We start from the raw sequence: 20,310 nt of genomic DNA on the forward strand, positions 1-20,310 counted from the left end.
TCTAAATCCTTCTATGGCTCCCCATTGCCTTTGATAAACAAAATTAAATGGCTGGGACCTTACTAACCATTTATGACTCCCCTTCATGGCAGGTATGGTTAGTCAGCTTTATAAGACAGTTCATCAGAAGAGATGACCAAGTCAGACAGCTCTTGAATGGATTCCAAAGGCTATTTTTTGCCACGTGTATAAAGTCCAGGCAGCCCTCTAAAGATGAAGGAAATTGAATTTACATCTGCCTTGGGCTCAGGTCATGATCCCAGGACGCGGGATAGAGCCCTGAGCTGAGCTCCATGTTTAGTGGGAAGTCTGCTTCTCCCTCTCCCTCTGCCTCTCCCCACCCCTTGAGTTTTCTCTCTCTCTCTCACTCTCTGTCTCAAATAAATAAAATCTCTTAAAAATTTATATCAAGGGGCGCCTGGGTGGCTCAGTGAGGTAAGGCCTCTGCCTTCGGCTCCGGTCATGGTCTCAGGGTCCTGGGATCAGGCCCAGCATGGCATGGGGCTCTCTGCTCAGCGGGGAGCCTGCTTCTCCTTTTCCCACTCCCCCTGCTTGTGATCCCTCTCTTGCTGTGTCTACTTCCCCAAGTTGGGGCTCAAACTCATGACCCCAAGATCAAGAATCACATCTTCTACTGACTGAGCCAGCCAGGCGCCCCTTAAATAAAACTTTTTTTAAAAGAGTCACTTGAAAAAAAATTTTCTTAAAGGGGGCATGTGGCTCCCTCAGTTGGTGGAGCGTCTGCCTTCAGCTTACCTCATGATCCCAGGGTCCTGGGATCCAGTCCCAAATCTGGGCTCCCTGTTCAGCAAGGAGCCTACTTCTCACTCTGCCTCTCCCTGCCTGCTCATGCCTGTTCACTCACTCTCAATCTCAAACAAATAAATAAAATTAAAAAAAAAAATCTAGGGGCGCCTGGGTGGCTCAGTGGGTTAAAACCTCTGCCTTCGGCTCAGGTCATGATCCCAGGGTCCTGGGATCAAGGCCCCGCATCAGGCTTTCTGCTCAGCAGGGAGCCTGCTTCCCCTTCTCTCTCTGCCTGCCTCTCTGCCTACCTGTGATCTCTGTCTGTCAAATAAATAAACAAAATCTTAAAAATAAATAAATAAATAAATAAATAAATAAAAATCTATACCTAAAAAAAAAAAAAAAATCAATGCACATCTGTCTACTAGCAGTGAAATCTGGAATGAAAGATATGATGCCGGGGCACCTGGGTGGCTTGGCTGGTTAAATGTTTGCCTTCAACTCAGGTCATGATTCCCGGGGTCCTGGGATCAATCCCCATGTTGGGCTCTCTGCTCCTTGGGGAGCCTGCGGATTCTCCGTCTTCCTCTGCCTGTCACTCTGTTTGTGCTCTTGCACTCTCTCTTTTTTCTTCTTCCTGTCAAATAAATAAATACAATCTTATTTAAAAAAAAAAAAAGAAAAATACAATGCCATTTGTAACTGCTCAAAAAAAAAATGCTTAGATATAAGTCTAACAAAACACACACAGGACTCGTATGAGGAAACTATACCTTGCTGATGAACAAAACCAAAGAGTTAAATAAGTGAAGAGACAGACCATGTCCATGGATAAAACACAACACAACAGGGGCGGGTCAGTAGAGCTCGTGACTCTTGATCTCCGAGTTGTAAATTCCAGCCCCACCTTGGGTGTAGAGATTCCTTAAAAAAAAAAACAAAAAAACAACAACTCAACATAGTAAAGATGTCAGGTCTTCCCCAGTCGATATACAGGTGCAATTCCTATCAAAATCCCAGCAAGATTTATTTTAAAGATCTTATTTATTTATCTGACAGACAGAGATTACAAGTAGGCAGAGAGGCAGGCACAGAGAGAGGGAAGCAGCCTCCGCAGGGCTCAATCCTAGGACCCTGAGATCATGACCTGAACCGAAGGCATAGGCTTAACCCACTGAGCCGCCCAGGCGCCCCTAACCCAGCAAGATTTTTTGGTAGGTTTAGGCAAGGTTGGGCTAAAGGGGCATTCAGATCTTCATGCTCTGTCCTGCTGTGCTCTCTCTGGTGACACAGCGCTTGCCACTCTGACACGTTGCTCCTCCCTCCCTCACATCCAGACCTTTGCTTAGGCAGGTCCCTCCTCCCAGTGAACTCTCTGTCCAGTCTCTGCCCTGCACTGAAAGCCTCCCAGTGGCTCCCTCCTCCGCAACTCCTGCAGACCTCCCAGACCTGCTGGGGTGACCAGAGAGGCTGGGATTTCCCTGGGACAAGCCTGGCCCAGAGCTGACAGGGGAGGGAGCTGGGGAGCTGACAGAAGAGGAAATTCCCTGGGAACCTGTTTCTCTGCTTCCTGGCCCAGCTGGGTCACCCACTGGAGGGAGAGGCCAGGCCATGGCCTCAGCCCTAAGCCCACCCCGGAACCCCAAACACAAGGGTGCTCTACCCTCACACTACTATGAGAGCTTTCTGGAGAAGAAGGGACCCCACGACCAGGTAAGGTGGGGCAGGGAGCTGGCACAGCTGGGCTCCTGGGTGGCCTAGAACTCTGCATCTGGCCAAGGGGGACGGGTGGGACTGAATGGAGCAGGGCGTGTGCCGGGGGCTGGGAAAAGTTCCGTCCACCATCAAGCTTCTTTCTCTCTCTCTCTCTCTGTGCCTCTCCCTGCCTGTCTCCATGGGTCTCCCTCCCGGTCTCTCTGTCTCTGGATACAGGAAGGATCAGGGACTTCCACCAGGAAATGGGAAGCCTTCGGACTCCCATGCCCCACCCCTAGTCCCTAAGAAACCATGAACCTCAGCTGCAGGGGTCAAGGCCAGGACAGGTGGCATGTGGGGACAGTGCAAGGTGTGGGGGCCACATCTGGCAGGACCAGATACTCCTTCCCCGAAGCCCCAGCCCCACACACACACTCATCTCCCGCTACAACCCCAAATACCCACCTGCTGCTTCCCCTGCCCACCCCCAGAGCCACCGTCATTGCCGTTCCCTCTTCCCTTCCTTGTGCCTCCAAGTGCCCACATCCTCCCCAGCCTAGACAGCATCGAGACCCCAGGGGCTCAGAAAGGCCTGGCCCCAGAGTGCAAGAACGAGCTTCACATCCCTGCTGTAAGCCTCCCTGACTCCCATGCCTTGGCAAGTGACTCTCTGTCTCTGGGCCTCCTTTTTCTCTAGTACAAAATGGGTACGCTAGGACTAGGGCCCTAGTCGAGGTTACAGGAGAGGGGTAGCCCTCAGTGGTCTGCGGATTTGATTCGACCATCACTGGTGCTTTACTGGCATTCACGCACCCAATTCTCACAACGACCCTCGAGGTGGGTACATCTCTATGGCCATTTTATAGGTGGGGAAACTGAGGCACGGAGCAGTTAAATACCGTGTGCTGTGGTGTATAGTGGGTCCACGAGGAAGCAGGTCTGACCATGCTGAATTTAATCACTTATTGCTCTGTTCCCAGTGCCTGGCACAGAGTAGGTCCTCGGTAAATGTTAAATGTATGTCTACACGGACAGATGGGTGGGTGGGTGGATATGCAGATGAATAGATGGATGGACAGATGGATAGGGAGGCAGACGGTTGCAGTGACAGGTGGATTGATGGATGGATGCTAGCTGTCAATATGAGAACTATCCTCGCTATCATTATGGACTAGAGTACCTTCTCCTCCAGGAAGTCTTCCCAGATTCCCACTTGGAGGGCCTTTCTCATCCTCTGTGACCTCAAGGCTCAGGGTCTGTCCTTCCTGGGGTACTAATTTCACTTCCCTAGAGGATTTTGGTGTCTATGTTTTCTGTTTTCCTTTTAAGTTCTTATTTGTTTATTTGAGAGAGGACATGAGGGGAGGGAGAGCAGAGGCAGAGGGAGAGACAGAATTCCTCAAGCAGACTCCCTGCTAAGAGCAGAGTCCTCTCCAGGGTCCCATCTCAGGACCCCGAGATCACAACCCGAGCCAAAACCAAGAGTCGGGCGCTTCACCAACTGAGCCATCCAGGCACACCACATTTTAGTATCTGTGCTTTCTTCCAGAAGATAATCTGTTTTGAAACAGGAGCCATGTCTCATTTATTATTTTGCCTGCAACCCAATAACAATATTGGGTGAGGAGTAGGTGTTCGGGGAATATTTCCTGGGAAAAAACCTAGAAGCTTACAGTACTGGTTGTGTCAGCCCCTTAGACCTCTTGAGAGTCGGGACATTTATAAATTAGAATCCTGGGGAGACATCCTGAATCTACAGTCCTTCTAGAGTCCAGAACCGTGTGAAATCAGGAGATTGCTGTAAATATCTATGGGTTGGACACGGAGAAGGGGGATGTATGTAGGTGCAGATGAGTAAACGGATGGATGGCGGATGGTTAGTTCAGGTCTCTTCTAGAGCTCCTACCTCTGTACACCGAGAGGCTGCTCTGGATCTCCCATTCCATCCAAGTTCTCTTTAATCCTTTCTCAAAGAACAATGGGTCCCCAGAAGCTGGGCCATGGATGGGGAGGGCCTCCCAGAGAAAGCAAGATTTGTTCAAAGACCCAAAGTGGCAATGAAGGAAACTTTGTGAAGATCTCAGGAAAGAGTATCCAGGCAGCAAGAACAGTCAGTGCAAAGGTCCTGAGACAGGAGTGGGTGTCCTGGAGGCAGCCAGAATTTGCCTTCTCATCTTCTGCTAACTTTGGTCCCCAGGATTACAAGAAGTTTTGGGCAGGCCTCCAGGGTTGCACTCTCTATTTCTATAACAGCAATCGGGACTCCCAGGTAAGGATGGGCAGGAGGGCTGGAGAGCTGATCTCCTAGCCCCAAGCTTGACCCTCAAGGACCAAAGACAGAGCCGGGGTGGTGTGGCCAAGCCAGAGGGCCTGGCAAGTCACAAGCCTGGCGCTCAGACTCCTGCTTCTGGATCCCCAGCATGTGGAGAAGTTAGTCCTAGAAGCGTTTGTGAAGCTCACGGATGAGGTGCCCTGGGAAAGTTCAGGAGACCCTGCTATCTATTTCAGCCTGGTCCTCCGGAACCAAGAGATCAAGTTCAAGGTAGGCCCGACCCTCCCTGCCACACTCACCATTCACACCCACTAGGATGGAGTCACAGGGGGTCTACCACTGGGGTGGTGACCCTGGGCGACTCACTTCGCTTTTCTACACTTTGGTTTCTACAACTGCAAACCGGGGTAATACAGGTAAAGTAGTCTAAACGGGACGGGAGCTACGCGGAGGGTCGCTGCCCGCCTGCAATGTTTCAGCCAACCTTACTGAGCACCTACTATGTGCCAGACACCCTCCCGGTACCGGTACCTGCCTTCAGCTCAGGTCATGATCCCTGGGTCCTGGGATCAGCTCTGGATTGGGCTCCCTGCTGGGGGTCGGGAGCATGCTTCTCGCTCTCCCTCTGCCCCTTCCCCTGCTCATGCTCTCTCCCTCCCTCTCTCTCAAAATAAATCTTTTTAAAAAGTCGATGTAGAAAAAACAAATAAATAAATGCTGATTCAGTGACATTAGGGGACAGCATCCCACATTACTAAGGACTTCGGTTCAGACATCCTAAATTAACCCGTCCTTCCTTTAACCCTGAAAACAGCTACCGTTCCTCATTCGCATTCCACGCTTGAGTGGGCTGAGGGCCACCGACGCAACCTCCTTCTGTTTTCCTCCCCAGGCAGAGAGCCTGGAGTCCCGGGAGATGTGGAAAGGCTTCATCCTGACGGTGGTCGAGGTGAGAGCGGTCGCCTGCTCAGAGTCCTCTTTGCTCTTTCCACCCTGCATCCCCCGAACCAGCCCCTCCCACACGGCGGCCCGTGGGCCAGGCGGAGCCCACAGATATGAAACACGCGAACTTTGCCTGGAGTTTTTGTCAACATTCCTGATTCCTCTTTTGGTCACTGGTGCCCCGCGTGGCCCCGCGCAGGCTCCGGGCTCGACACCTGGCCTTCGTTCTAGCATCTGCGCTGTCCTCCCCATCAGTGAAGTGTCTTAACGTCCCCTGCAAGGCCTCTTGGCCCCTGTCCTGGGGGGCTGCCCGCGCCCCGGCCTCAGGGAGCCCATCGGTGACACGGGCACAAGCCGCTGGAGCCCTGACGGCCGGGCGTCCTCGGGCGCCCCTTCGCCCCTCAGCTGCGTGTCCCGTCCAACCTGACCCTGCTGCCCGGACACCTGTACATGATGGCCGAGGCCCTGGCCAAAGAGGAGGCGCGCCGCGCGCTCGAGCTGCCCTCGTGAGTGGCCCGCGGGGCCGAGGGGCCCCGGGACGGCGGCGGACAGAGGCGCGGGGCGGGAGAGCAGGGGAGGACAGCCCAGTGTGCAGGGGACGCCTGGGGGGCCGCGGACTGGGCTCCGCGAGGGCGGGGCCGGGGGCGGGGCCTGCCCTGAGCGAGGGACGCGGCCCGCCCCAGCTGCTTCCTGAAGGTGAGCCGGCTGGACGCGCAGCTGCTCCTGGAGCGCTATCCCGACTGCGGAAACCTGCTGCTGCGACCCAGCGGGGACGGCGGGCACGACGTGTCGGTCACCACGCGCCAGACGTTCAACGGGTGCGCCTGCGCGGCGTCGGGCCGGGAGGCGGGGCGAGCGTGGGGGCGGAGTCAGAGCTGGGACGCGGGGTGGGGGAAGGCTCTGGAGGCGGGGCCAGAGCTCCTGGAGCGTGAGGTCTTGAGGCGCTCCCGGCTCTGGGATGCGGGAGGGAGTCCGTGCCTGGGGGCGGGGCTAGAGACCAAACAGGGCGGTGGATCCCCCTCGGGGAAGGAGCTAGATTCTGGAGCCGGGACGGACTCCAGGCGAGGTCAGACCTTTGCATTAAGATCGGCTGGGTCTGGGCCTCTGGAGCGGGGAAGAAATCAAATCCAGGGACGCTAACCTGCCCCTTGAGCGGGGTCAGGACCTGTGGGTGGAGTCACGCCCCGGCCCTCCCCCGCAGTGGTTGACTCAGGTTTGGGAGGTGAAGACACTCTGGGGGCGGATCGGAGCCTGACATAAAGCTTCCTCCGGGATCTGTTGAAGACCCCCTGGTGGGCGGGGCCATAAGGGAGGCGGGGCCTCCGGGGGTGGAGCCTTCAGGACCAGGTCCTCCATGGGGGCAGTGCCAGGACCTGTGGCTTGGTCTTCCCGGGGCTGCAGTCCGTTGAGGGTCTGGTTCTCGGCCGAGAGGCACGCCAGGACGGGGCGTGGTCAGCGTGCCGCGGAGCTGGAAGAGTTTAGGCCCCCCGTGGGGGCGGACCCAGGACAAGGGCGGGGTCCTCCCTGGTCGGAGCCCGTCCACCCACTCACCACTGCCCGTGCAGGACGTCGGTGGTCCGGCACTACAAGGTGAAGCGTGAGGGCCCCAAATATGTGATCGACGTGGAGGAGCCGGTGAGCGTCAGGCCGGGGTCCGGCGATGCGCAGTGATGGGCTGTGCGCCCCTTTCACAACAGCCTTGACTGAGACCCCTATCCGCCTCCAGTTCTCCTGTGCCTCACTCGACTCAGTGGTCAACTATTTCGTGTCACACACCAATAACGCGCTGGTGCCCTTCCTGCTGGACGAAGACTACGAGAAGGTTCTAGGTAGGTGCGGCCTCGGGAAACTCCGGGGAGGGGCAGTACGTGCCCGGGGGCCACCCCGGGGTCAATGCCCAGCCGCCGCACTTCCTCTAGGACCGCTCTCTGTTCTAGGCCACGTGGAGGCGGATAAAGAGAACGGCGAGAGTGTGTGGGTGGCAAGCTCGACCCCCGCGGCCCCCAGCCCAGGTGATGCCTCACCCTGCGGCGGCGGCTGGGCCAGACTGAGAGACGTGGGACCCTCATGGCACCGCCTGTGTCCAATCTTGTACCCAGAGTTGCAAAGACCCAGAAATTACCGAGACCATGCCCTCTGGGTTGCGGAGCTGGACAGCTCCCAGCCCCGTGAGGTAGAACCTGTGGCTGGAGGCCGCAGCGCCTAGACTTGGGAAGAGAAAGGGGGCAGTGTAGGGGGAAGGCTTCCTGTAGGAGGGCGTGTTTGCTTAAGGTCTCAGGATTTCAGTAGCTAGAGATGAGCTTTACCGGGAGCAAGAAACTACCCAGAGAGGGGATCCAGATTGGCTGTTGGGGTGGGAGGTGGTCCCCTTTATGGAGCAGGAAGAAGAGGCTGGAAAAGTCTGTGGGGTGAGCAGTCTGGTTCTCCTGGGGCTGAGCAGATGCGTGGAGGGGGGAACCCTTGTGCACGCACCTAAGCCACAACCACGCGTGTACACACAAATGCTCACTCGTGGGTGCAAATTCAGACATTTCTAGGTACGTGGGTGTGCACACTGGTATAGACGAGCTGGGGGCACACACGTCAGTATACACGCAGTGCCATGCTCGCACGCGTTTAGGTGCGGTGTGCAAACCCTTTACATATAGTCAACTATGTGGATTCACTCAGTGTACATGTTTCTACGATGAGGGACGGACACGCACATGCACAGGGTCACATGCTTGAATGCCAGCATGTATGCATACGTCCACATTCGGGCACACACAGACACAAGCCAAGGTGTCCCTGCACCACGTGGACCCAGATGGGGAACTGCCGTTTCCCACCAGGGCCCACACTGGCCTCCGGTGACCCCAAGAAGCTGCCTCCCCTGCCCATCACGCCTGTGGCAAGCCAGGACAGGTCACCCCCACTCCTGAACGAGGACGAGAACTATATGATCCCCATCGGAGACGACCCAGCTGCCAACTACGTGAATGGGGATGGTAGGTGGGGAGGGTGTGGAGGGGAGATGGGGACAGGGGGAGGGGGCTAAAAGCCGGAGGTGACACACCACACCTTTGTCCACGCAGTGCCTCCCCCCAGTCGGCAGGTCCCGAAGCCCGGGAAGTTGGCAAAGGTTCAGGCCAAGCCTCTAAAGCCACCTGCTGCCCGCAAGCCAGGTAGGGGGGTTCCTGCCTCCCCGGGGGCCTTCCCTCAGCCAGCCGAGAGCCAGCCCTGGCCTTCATCTGTCCATCTGCCTTCTCCTCCAGAGCCCAAAGTCCTCAACAGTGGCCTGGCCAAGAAGCTAGCGGTGGGCTCAATGCAGACCCTCTTCCCCACAACAGGTGAGGCGTGTGGGGGTCTGTGCTCCCCAGTGGGCGGCCAGCGCAACCACACGGGACCCCCTGCTCCGAAGTGCCCCGTGCTCGGTCTGATGCCGGGCAGTCTTGAAACTCCTTGGGGCTCTTGGGTACATTTTCACTTTTCACGGGGCCCCACAGATTCTGCAGGGAGTCGTGGGTGGATGTGGGGTGGGGGGGACGGCATGGACGAGGGACAACCCCGCGACCCGTGCACCTGAGGCCTCAGTCACCTCCCACCCTCCCCAGCCCCAAAGCTGGCAGATCTGACAGCAGAGCTGGAAGAGAAACTGCAGAGGAGGCGAGCGCTGGAGCACTGAGGCGCAGGCGCCGGGGGTCCGTGAGCAGCTCCCCGGCTGTGAAGTCAGCCAGGCCAACCGCTCCCCCAGAATAAAGCTCAAGTGATTCCCCTGGGGGCTGATGTGTCTGGCCTGGCTTGGTGGGGGGGGGGCAGTGTAGGTCAGATGCCCGCCCACAGCAAGCCTCACTCACTCGGCCACACCTGCCACCTGACACTACAGGAAAGACCCATTTCACAGCCAGGAAAGCTGAGGTCCAGAGAGGTCGGGGGCACGCTCCGTGCCAGCCAGCCCCAAAGAACCATCGGCAAGGCCTGGCCAGTGATTGACTTTTATTAGGAGGTGAGGTAGGGACGAGGGCCCGCCCTGGCGCCCCCTCCCCCCCATCAGGAGTTAAGGCTCCAAGCAGCAAGTGAGACGAGGGTGGCGGTTGCAACAACCAAGGCCCGGGCGGCTGGGCAAGGGGGTTCCCCAAACTCAGCCGGGCTGGGCGGGTGCTCCCGTGGCCTAGGTGAGGCTGGTGTTGGAGCTGCTGGTGGCACTGCCCCGCTTCTGCAAGCAGCGCACAGAGCTGGGGACCTGTAGGCCTGTGGTCACCTGGAAGCTGCCGCACCACACCTGGGGACCGGGGACCGGGGACCGGTGAGCCGCAGGGGCAGGCTCAGGCGCCGCAGAGCCGGCCCCGGCCCCACCCCTGCCCCCCCAGCCGCTGAACCGTTCTCACTGTGAAAGCGGGCAGCAGGGGCTGCGTGAACTTGGCCTTGAAGGTGTGCAGCAGCTGTTTGGTTCGGGCGTTGTAGAAGGACAGGAGGCCTGGGGTGGAGAGAGAGCGACGGGGTTGGGGTGGGGGCGCAGGGAGAGGGGCTCGCGGCCGAGGGCGGGCGGGGAGGGGGGCTCGGGGTCACCTTGGTGGAAGTCGCAGTGCACACCCAGGCAGTCGGGCACGGGGGGCTCCAGCACCTTGGCCTTGTTGGCGTGCTTGGCGGTGAAGCTGACCTGCAGCCAGTTGTTGACGTGGAGGCACCAGGACGCGGCCGTCTTGCCCAGCTGCTCGAAGCGGCCCAGGCTGCGGTACGCCACCCCCACGCCGAACGCCTTGCTGTCCGGCTCATAGCGCACCTCCCAGTAATGCTCCCCGCCGTCGATCAGCGTGTCCCCTGGGGGGGCGGTGGGCAGCGGGGGCCAGTGGAGTCGGGTACCAGAGGCCCTTCCACAAAGGGGTGGTCACCCAGGTACTCCCCAGGCCCCAGCACTTCCCTCCAGATACTCCTCAGTTCCTAGCTATTCCTCCTGGGGAGTCTCCAGGCTGCATCCACTCCCTCTAGACACTCAGAAAGCCCAGATACTCTCCAAGCCTCAACTAATCCTTTCAGATTCTCTGCAGACCCAAGCTACTCCTTCCAGATGCTTCCAGAAACTTCCTCCAGTTCCTCCCCACGTTCAGCTACTCCTCAGTCCTTCCAGCGACTAGATGATCCCCAGACCCTTGCTCCTGGCCGACTCCCCGGTACTTCCACAGGCCTCGCATCCTCCCGGAGTGCGAAGCTCCCTGGCACTCTGGGACACTTTCCTAACGCTTTCCAGATTCCGCCCAGGCCCCCAGCTCCTGTCCATCTCCCAGCTCAGCTCCTCCACAGATGTGGGGCTTGTCCCCACGTACGTTTCTTCCCCGGGCCTGCTCCTTCCCGACCTCAGCTACTCTCCCAACCACAACTAGGCGAGGCTTTCCCCTCTGAAGTCTCGGTCACCCCGCACACCACCCCCCTCCGCCCCTTCCCCTGCTTCTTCCTCTAACCCCACCTCTAGCCAAGAATGGCAACCATTCCTTCCAGCTACTTCGCAGATCTCAGGCACTCCACAAACCCCAGGACCCACGCCCCCCGCACCCCGGGCTGATCTCCAGGCCAGAGCCTACATAAGCTCTGCTCCCCACCCCCGGAAAGCCCACACCCCCCAATCCCCGCACTCCTCCAGCATCACAAGCAATACATTACTGGAACCATTTCCAGAAAGCTTTGGGGGTGGCTACCTCAGTTTCCCCACCCAAAGGAGTTCTCTCCCACGACCCACCATCAGGGCCCTGCCCAGAGTGTCTCATCTGTCCTCCTGTCTCCGCCCCTCCTTACCCAGCACCGTGTAGGACTCGGCAGTGAAGCGGTCCCGACCCCCACGACCCGAAGGCATCCTCTTGGGGGATGGCACACCTCTGTGAGGGGCGGGGAGGGGAAGGCTCAGTTCGGGCCTCACTGCTCCCGAGGAGGGTTTCCCTGGCCCGCCCAGCCACCATGGTCTTCTCAGTCCTCCACAGGGTTTGGTTCTCTCACCCTGGGTCCTGCATATCATGCCCTTTCTCGTGGGGAAAACCTTTCAGGTGTCAAAACCCAATTAAAAGCCTCTTCTCCCTTCATTTACTCCTGGGGCTCCTCTAGCTCCGTGTCCCTCCTTCCACCCCAGCCTCGACCATGCTGGACCTTGGGTGTCCGTGTCCAGCTCTCTGTCCTCCAGCAGACAGGGGAGGGCAGGAGGGGGCAGGCTACCTGGCTGGGGAGTTGACGGGAGATGCCGTCCGCCCCTTGCCATCTTTCTCGCGAGCCTTGATGTCCTGGACCTTCCCGCCCATGGCGTCCCACTCCACGGAGAGGTCCTCCACGCGCAGGTTCTGGTGAGATGTGGACGCATCCAGGCGGAACATGAACGCTGGGGCCGGGCAGACGCGGGAGTCACAGAGATGGGGAAACCCGGAGAGACACAGAGAGACAGAGAGACAGACAGTGACCAAGACAGACCGTGACAGGGACAGAGAACAGAAAGACAACGGCGACAGAGACAAAGACAGAGAGAGGGTAACGGACGGACTCAGGGGCAGACAGACACAGACAGGACAGGCAGCAAGACACCAAGACAGACAGATGGGGAAGCGCGGAAGGGGCAGAGAGCGCAGCCAGGGGAGGGAAGGCTGAGAGCGTGTTGCCTAAAGGTCCCTTAGGTCTGAAGGTATTTCCAAATGGCTTGTGCTCTTTGCTTCTCTTGGGGATTAATCGCAGGAGAAGGGGCCGGGTCATATATAAGACAGCAGTTTGGGTGGACTGCAGGACTGCCTGTGAGGGCACGCAAAGGTGTTGCTGCCGCAAAGTAAGATCAGGTTTCACGACAGATATCCCACCCCCTTCTCTAAAAGCCCTTATCTTTTTTTTCTTTCTTTTCTTTTTTTTTTTTTAGGAAGAGAGAATGAGTGTGTGTGTTGAGGTGTGTGAGAGAGAGGGAAAGAGTATCAAAACCATACAGGCACATTGGGATCAACTGCAAAAGCAAAAAACGATAGCAGGTACATAGTAGACACTTGGACTGAGGAATCTACTGTGGACTACGTGCTGAGCTTCCTGGCAGCCAGAGCAAAAAGGGCCACAGGACCCTGATTAGAAGATTATCACTATACACCAGAACCTGGGGCCCTGGGGTGAGGGGCTATGGAATCACAGACAAGGTGGGGAGGGGCAGTCACCTGGTGTCTCCAGGGTCACTGGCTCGGAGAACTCGCCTGCCACGGCCTTATTACAGGCCTTCACACGAAAATTCATGTATTTCATGTCAAACTTGAGACCTAAGACAAAGAGAGAGATCTCAACGTTGTGTGTGCTTTGAGCAACTGGTTACAGGTCCCTGCGGCCCCCAGTAATCCCACCACTCCTCGGTCTAAGGACCACGTTGCAAAGGACATTTTATCCCTGAAAACCCCCCCTTGCCCTCATTCACCTGCAGGGCTATGGATGACTTGGCTCCGCCTCCAACCCAGACTGGCCAATCAGAATGCTTTAGGAAGCAGTAATAGCAATTGGTTCAGGAATAGCACATGACCCAAACTGGCCAATAAGAATCTTCCCTGGGGCATTGGGCTGGTATTCTAGGGAGCAGAGTCACTGTCTGGTCCGGGGTGGCTGGAGGAGGCTCCTCTTGGGAAAATTTCTCAGTGCATTTGCAGGTCCCTTCAGAGTGCAGTCCCCAGATCCAACAAAGTGCAGGGAACAACGGTGAGCCAGTCATTTGCTGGAACCCCTGGATCTAGCCATGCTGGGTTAAGAATTTCCCCTATTTCTAGCATATGTCCCACACTGTCATCTGTCCTTTTTGTATTCATTTCTTCCAGTCTTAAAAAATAAAAAGCAACTACCTAGTTGTCTTTAGTTATGTTTCCCCTCAAACTAACCTCTTTCGCGAGCTCTCTTCATCCCTACCCCCTCTCTGCTGCCTTGCTCCCTCTCCCTCCTCTGGCTTGGTCAGTCCCCACCTTGTAGGATCTCCTGGCTGACCATTCCTTCCCTCCTGGAACATTCTCTTTCCTTGACAGCCAAGGCATTGTGTTGTCCTGGCTAGCCCCTCCATTTGTTCTCCCTAGGTCTCCTTTGTAGTCGCCTCCCTCCTTGACCCCCTTAAATGTCGGGGTGATTCAGTCTGGGGTCCTTACTCATCTCACTCTGCTCCCTGACCCCTCCTTGCCCTTCAGATACCATCCATCCATCCACAACACCCACAGCCCAACCTGTAGCCCAAACCACATGTCCAGTTGCCTCCTGAGTGTTCCCCATGGGATGCCCATTCTCTGATCATGCCAAACAGCACTCAGCAACCCCTGCTATTCAACCTCCCATAGCTCCCCTTGCCCTCCAGGTAAAGACCCCGTTCTTCCTCTCACTTCTCTAGTTAAGTGGCAAACATAACTAGTTCTAGACACAAAGTCTCAGTGCTCTGGCCTCTGAGTCCTCGATCTGGTTGTCCTTCTGCTTGGAAGGCCGTTCTCCAGCCACCCCCTTCTCTTTCTGCCACCTCCTCCAGGCGCCCAGGACTATCTCCCCCTTCTTGGATCCCCTCATCTGAGAGTTCAGCGCTTGGCTCAGCGACACCATCTACTGCCCCTACCCCCACCCCAAGCAAAGATTACTGACCAGAAGGCTCAGTTTTAGAAACCTGGAACCCATCTGACTATGGTTGGTCTGGGCTCACAGCGGGCCTCGGTCTCCTATCTTGCAAACCGACCATCATATTCCCCATCCTAAGCAGGGCTCACATGAGGATGGGATGAGCACAGGCATGTAAGTTACAAACACTAAACCAAAACCCTCTCGACTGTCCAAGCGATCGAGATGGCAGCTGGGGTTCATATAACCTCGTGGGTTAGTTAACTAGGTGAGTGTCTTCATCTGTACCCTCAGGACCACACACTTTTTGATGAATTCAACTTCCCGCCCAGGGGAATTCACTCGCTAGGAATTTTGTAGACTGCAAGAGGGTATGGCAAGGGGGCGATGCATCAGGAAGCCTGTGATACAGCAGCCCTCCGCCTTGATCGTGGTGGCAGTTATGGGAATTTGCACACGGGAGAAAACCGCATAGGGGAGAGATTACACACGCACACAGGGATGACGGCAACTGTATCGCCAGGGAAATGTGGATCAACACCGCGGAACGTGCTCGTGTGGGTTCCTCGGTTTTGACATTGAACTACGGTTACATGAGCCGCTATTAGGTTCTCCACACACTATTCAGCCTGAAAAAGGAAGGAAATCCTGATCTGCCCTACAACACAGATAACCCCTGGGCACACCGCGCTCAGTGAAATAAGCCAGACACGAAAGAACAAATCCTGTTGGATTCTGCTCACATTAGGTACTAAAAGTAGTAAAAATCATGGGGACAGGAAGTAGATGGTGGGAGCCAGGGGCTGGAGAGTCAATGTTCCATGGGGACAGAATTTCAGTTTTGCAAGATGGAAAGTGATGAAGACAGTATGATGGCTTTACAACATCATGCATGTACTTACTACTACCGAATTGGACACTTAAAAAATGGTTAAGATGTAAATTTTACGTTATATGTATTTTGCCATAATAAAAAATATATATATCGGAAAAAAGTGGCGTATGTTTATTTTGATTCCCACGCAAAGGACAGCCCCTCTTGCTGGCTGGTAGCTTTTCTTTCTTGCAATTAGCATGCTCATTATTAACCATGTATGCTAATTACAGATAAAGAACGGGCTGATTACAGCCCGAGAGCTATGGTGATAGTTATCTTGTCAGCAAGGCTCTCCCTGCCCCCGAGGATTTCCCTTGGCTCAGGACGGCTTCTGAAACTCATTAGAGGTCCCTGATTTTACCTTCTTCAGACCCTCCCCTCCAGCCTGGGGGATTCCCCCACGTGTTCTGCTCTCTAGCACCTGCCAAGGAAATCCCCAAACGCTGGCAGGATGCCAGCCCCAGGAGAGGAGGGATTTTCGTCCGCTTCGCTTCCTGACGCAAGGGCAGCACCTGGTACGCCACTGGCGCTCAGTTCGTGGAAATGAATGAATGCTAGGTCATAGCTGGGGAGGGAGGGGGTTGGAGAATGTCTTCTCCCTCTGGGCCTCAGTTCCCTCGTCTGTGAAATGCTGATGAGAAGCATGACCCTTACACGTGGGTAAAACCTTTGACAAGCCCTCCGCCAACAGTGCGGGGCGAGCATCAATATCGGTTTCATTATAATTTCATTGTAATTACAACAGATCAGCCCATCCAGGCCCCCAGTTGAAAGCGGAAAAGGGATCCTGGAATTCCTGAGCCACTCAGGGATGGCGGTGGGCGGGGAGGGGTGTGCGGGGGTGTCAGCCACAGCCCGGAGCTGCCCTTACCGGTCAGGGTGTACTCCGTCTGCCGGATGCCCTCGATGACCATCCAGGGCTGCTCCTCCTTGAGGCGGGGCGGGCCCTCGAAGTTGGTCCGCCGGTATTCCAGCACGTAGTGGTCAATCTTGCTGTCCTCGTCCGGCATGCGCCACACCAATGTCACACAGTTGTCTGCCACCAGAGACTCGGCCAGGTCGATCACAGGAGCGCTGGGCACTGTCCGGGACAGAGGGAAGGCGGGATGGTGGAGGGGCGGGGGAGGCTCTAGGTCAGTGTAGGGGTGTGGCCTTCATGGGACTCCACCCCCTAGTGGGTGGGACTTTTCAGGGCTCAGCCACTGAGGGCGGGCTTTCTTGTGGCTCCACCCACAGGGCCAGTGCCCAAGGTTACAGGCTTACTCCCGCCTTTCTCAGTGTACCACCATTGCCCCGAAAAGCCAGGCCCCAAGAAAGTTCCCTTCTCACCAGGTAGGAACTTGAGTGCCTGTAGCATCCTCCGCTCCTGCGCGAAGTCCACCATGAGGTGACTCATGTTGTCGCTGACCTTGGCCTTCAACGACAGCCGGAAGGCAGGGGCCATTGTCACCCTGCAGGCAAGAAGGTGGAGGCAGCCTGCTGGCAGGCATCTCAAGGGGGTCCAGGCCCGGTTCTCGGAAGTGTGTGGGAGACCCACTCCCCTTGTTCTGGTCCAGTGCTCTGGGCCCAGAGACCCTCACCTGGGCGTCCCCACCTTCACACCAGGGGCGGGGCACTGGGGTGGGAACCAGATCCCAGGATCTTACCCATCTTTGATTTGCTTGGCAGCCTAGAAAAAGCGACAGAATAAAATTCAAAGAGTTTTCTTGAGTGAATCAGGAAGCTGATACACAGACAGGAAGACGGAGGCCCAGGGTGGCAGCCACTAGCCAAAGTCCCTTATCACGGGGGTAGAAACACTTGGCCATGCCCCAAAGGGACGGGGGCAAAGACAGGCTCCTACCCCCACCCACCCCTCCCCAGTGCCTGGTGCCCATTTTATCCTGCTGGCCAACTTGGCAAATCACAACACAGGATGCCCAGTGAAATCTTCCTTTCAGATAAACAAAATAATTTTTTAGTGTAAATATGTCTCATTCATGTGCTAACACTGCATGGGACATATTATACTAAAAAACGATATATTGTTAGGGGCGCCTGGGTGGCTCAGTTGGTGGATCTTCTGACTCTTGGTTTCCGCTCAGGTCATGATCTCAGGGTTGTGTCCAGCTCCACGATGGGCTCCACGCTCAGTGTGGAGTCTGCTGGTCCCTCTCCCCCTCCGGTCCTCCCCCTGCCCTCTCTCCCTCTCTAAATAAATAAATAAATAAAATCTTTTTTAAAATTTGCTAAATTTGAATTTGAGATGCACAATAAATTTTTTAGTATCAGTATGTTCCACGCAATGTCTGGAAATACACTCAACGTTTGCATGGGATCTGCTTACACTAAAAGAATTATTCCTTGTTAAATCTAGATTTCAGATCAACCACAAATCATCTTTTGGCATAAGGATGCCCCATGGTCTCCTTCGGACATACGTACACTAAATGTTGTAGGGGTCAGACTTACACTTAAAAAAAAAAAAAATCACTTGGGGTTGATCTGAAATGAAAAAATGTAACCGGGTATCCTGTATTTTAGGGCACATCCCTACCAGTCCGGCTCCTGAGGGGCCCACCTGAGGGAAGTCGTTGCCGTCCGTGGCCTGCAGGGTCTGGTTGGCTGTCTCCAGAAGCTCCTCTGAGCTCTCCAGGGCCCGGGTGCAGGCAGCCAGCTGGTTCTAAGAATGGCATATCACGGAGGGAAGAGACACCTCACTGCATGGCATCAAACCCTTTGGGGCTCCCCAATGCCTTTGGGATTCAGAGACCCTGGCCTTTCTCCAGCTCCGGGTGGGGGAGGGTGGGGGAAGGGAAATGCGGCATCCCTCCTGGTAGCACTCCAGAATCACCTGGGGATCCCTTTCTTTAACTGGGAATCTCTCTTTTTAAAACTCACATGTCCGGGCCACACCTGAGCCCTGGGGCCCCCAGTTCTCCTGGGATTGAGGATCTGATGTTAGGAAGTTGTCCAGGACGTTCTGAGGCAGCCCCAGTGCCTGGGTCTAGAGTCCAAGACCCCCGGAGCTGCAGGGTTGTGGCGGGGGGCGGGGGGCAGCATTTTGCAAGAGGGGATGTTGCCAGATCTGGGGGACCCATGGGAAGGGCTGAGAAATTGGAGGTGCTGGGTGAGGACTGAAGAGAGGGAGCAGCCAGACATGGGGGTGGGGCTCTGGTGACAGAGAAGCAGTGGGGGCAGGAGGTGGGAGAAACGGAGACCAAGGGGAGCAGGTGTGGGCGGGAACTGATGGATCAAGGCCAGGGAGGGGGCTGAGAAGAGACCAAGAAAAAGAGGAGGTGAGGCCAATACCCCTGGGCTGTCTGGTTCTGGACACCGGAGACCCTTGGGGATCTCTCCAAGACGCAGGGTGGGAAGACAGCAGGTTTGGGGGCAGACACGGAAGCCATATGGGCTCTGCTGAGTCTGAGGGGTGCCGTGGGGAATCGGGCCTGGGGTGGGGTCTGGGGGGCCCCCACACACCTGCAGTTCGTAGGTGCGGCTGGCGCGGTCCTGCTTTATCTTCATGAGCATGCCCTCCTTCAGCTCCTCCAGGAGGGAAAAGAGGGACTGGAACTCGGCCTCCAGGTCCTCCTGCACCTTGGTGGAGTTTGCCTTAGAGAGACGTTGCGGGGTCAGCCGGCCCAGAGGTGGCCAAAGCCCATGCTCGGATGGGGAAACTGAGGCCAGGATACCGAAGCCAGGCACGTCGGACGGGCAACAGCAGGAACAGGCCAACTCCTCCTGCTGCCTCCCCCCACCCTCCCTTCCACCCGCCTGGCCAAGAGGTCCCCACTTCCTTCCATCCCTCCCCCTACAGGTGTCGGCCTCACCTCCACGTTCAGCAGCATCTGCTTGAGGGAGTAGATGAAGCTCTGAATCTCTTCATTCTTCACAGCCAGGGTAGTAATGATCTTCCGCAGGGCCTCCTGCCGCCACGGGAAGCACGCACACAGGCAGGGCTGGTAAGCCCCCCTCGGCCAGGCCGGGCTCCCCCACCAGGGGCTCCCCACCCTGCCTTCCTGGGATCCAGGAGATGCGGGAGCCACTGTGCCGGTGAGCTCAGGCACCCGCCACGAGGCAGACCCTGGCAAAGCTCTGGCCGCGTGTTCCCTCCCCTAGCAGATGGGCACTGCAAGCAAGCCCGTTTTACAGCGCAGGAAACTGAGGCTCCAAAGGAGCCTCTGGGGAAGGGGCAGACCCTGGCCCTGAGCCAGCTCCGTCTCCGCACAAAGCCTTCAACCTCGTACCTATCCGAGGGCGGGGCATGGGGTGAGGGGCTCCGTGGGGAAAGAAAACCCCAGAGCAAAATCATACCTGTAGAAAATGGGCTAACCTGGGGAAGGCGATAGCTGGGGAACGGGGATTAGCAAGAAGGAAAGAGGAACCTGGAGAACGGGGTGCCTGATAGCCCAGGTAACCGGGCAGGGGGAGAACGAGGTCTGGGTGAGGGGACGCCTGGAGAGAAGGAAGCCGCGTGGGAGGATCCTGCTGGGGCCTGGAGCCCCGTCCCAGGCCTCGGAGGGGTCGCATTCCTGGGGATGCAGGGTCGGTGAGACCACCAGTGCTGAGCTAAAGGGGTGTTCACCCGGGCGGGGCGGGGCAGAGCCCGGACACCTGGTCCGCAGTCCGGATGGAAGGCGTGGGGGATGGGTCAAGGCCGGGGCCGGGATTCTGGGCGCCGGTGCGGGGCATGGAAGGGATCCCGTCTGGATCCCGGCCAAGATGAGGAGAGGTCGGGGTGACGGCGGGGGGGAGGGGGTGCTGCGTCCCGAATTAGGGGGCTAGATCCGGGCGGGGGTGGGGCCTCCGCCGCAAAGCAGCTGCGGGGGTTGGGGGGGACGCTGCGGCATCACCTGGTACCCTCCCCCTTGTCCACCCCCACCGGGGGCCCCGCCCCGCCCCGCCCCGGTCCTACCCTCTGGTCCTCCATGGCTTCAGCCCAGGTCGTCCCCGGCCCGGCCCGCGGGCCCCTCTCGCTCTTCCAGTCCTCAAGCTGCCTTTGCCGCGACCACGAGCCAATGGCCCGCCGAGCCCTGCCCGCCGCCGCCGCCGCCGCCGCCGCCGCGCCCCCCGTCAGCGCTCCATCACTGGCCGCAGTGCGCACGCGCGACCCCCGCGGCAGGCTGGGAAACGTAGTCCGGCGCTGTGCTCCCTGAGAGCCGGGACCCCCAGAGCCTGGGGCCTGCCAGGCGGCTTTGGTAGTGATGACTGAGCTGCGGAGAGCCGGGAGCTGGGAAGC

General features: G+C 57.2%; 2 protein-coding genes and 1 long non-coding RNA gene across 5 annotated transcripts; 1 reads left to right on the plus strand and 2 right to left on the minus strand.

Annotated features, from left to right (window-relative positions):
• Positions 1–1,501: 1,501 nt before the first annotated feature.
• On the minus strand, positions 1,502–4,642 carry LOC122909864. Its single transcript, XR_006385186.1, has 2 exons — positions 4,349–4,642; positions 1,502–1,671 (listed from the first exon to the last, which is right to left on the minus strand). It is a non-coding gene; the product is annotated as an uncharacterized LOC122909864 (long non-coding RNA).
• On the plus strand, positions 1,902–9,416 carry STAP2 (signal transducing adaptor family member 2). Of its 3 annotated transcripts, XM_044254530.1 has the most exons (13): positions 1,902–2,460; positions 4,640–4,711; positions 4,862–4,984; positions 5,607–5,663; positions 6,062–6,162; positions 6,340–6,474; positions 7,222–7,291; positions 7,383–7,485; positions 7,594–7,668; positions 8,488–8,643; positions 8,731–8,820; positions 8,911–8,985; positions 9,250–9,416. In XM_044254530.1, exons 1-13 carry the CDS (start codon positions 2,359–2,361, stop codon positions 9,318–9,320), a joined length of 1,230 nt encoding a protein of 409 aa, XP_044110465.1. In that variant the 5' UTR covers positions 1,902–2,358; the 3' UTR covers positions 9,321–9,416. The 3 variants fall into 3 exon arrangements, with proteins under 3 accessions (XP_044110465.1, XP_044110466.1, XP_044110467.1); XM_044254531.1 differs by lacking the exon at positions 7,594–7,668; XM_044254532.1 differs by lacking the exons at positions 4,640–4,711; positions 4,862–4,984.
• Positions 9,417–9,616: 200 nt separating this feature from the next.
• FSD1 (fibronectin type III and SPRY domain containing 1) lies at positions 9,617–20,070 on the minus strand. The gene is made up of 13 exons (XM_044254533.1): positions 19,987–20,070; positions 18,902–18,997; positions 18,552–18,683; positions 17,650–17,751; positions 16,736–16,758; positions 16,419–16,540; positions 15,961–16,170; positions 12,802–12,900; positions 11,837–11,996; positions 11,426–11,505; positions 10,205–10,456; positions 10,024–10,112; positions 9,617–9,917 (listed from the first exon to the last, which is right to left on the minus strand). The coding sequence occupies exons 1-13, from the start codon at positions 19,999–20,001 to the stop codon at positions 9,807–9,809; spliced, it is 1,491 nt and encodes a 496-aa protein (XP_044110468.1). The 5' UTR covers positions 20,002–20,070; the 3' UTR covers positions 9,617–9,806.
• Between the last annotated feature and the right edge of the window lie 240 nt (positions 20,071–20,310).

Source organism: Neovison vison, chromosome 6, assembly GCF_020171115.1.
Source record: "Neovison vison isolate M4711 chromosome 6, ASM_NN_V1, whole genome shotgun sequence".
Classification (NCBI taxonomy): Eukaryota; Metazoa; Chordata; class Mammalia; order Carnivora; family Mustelidae; genus Neogale; species Neogale vison.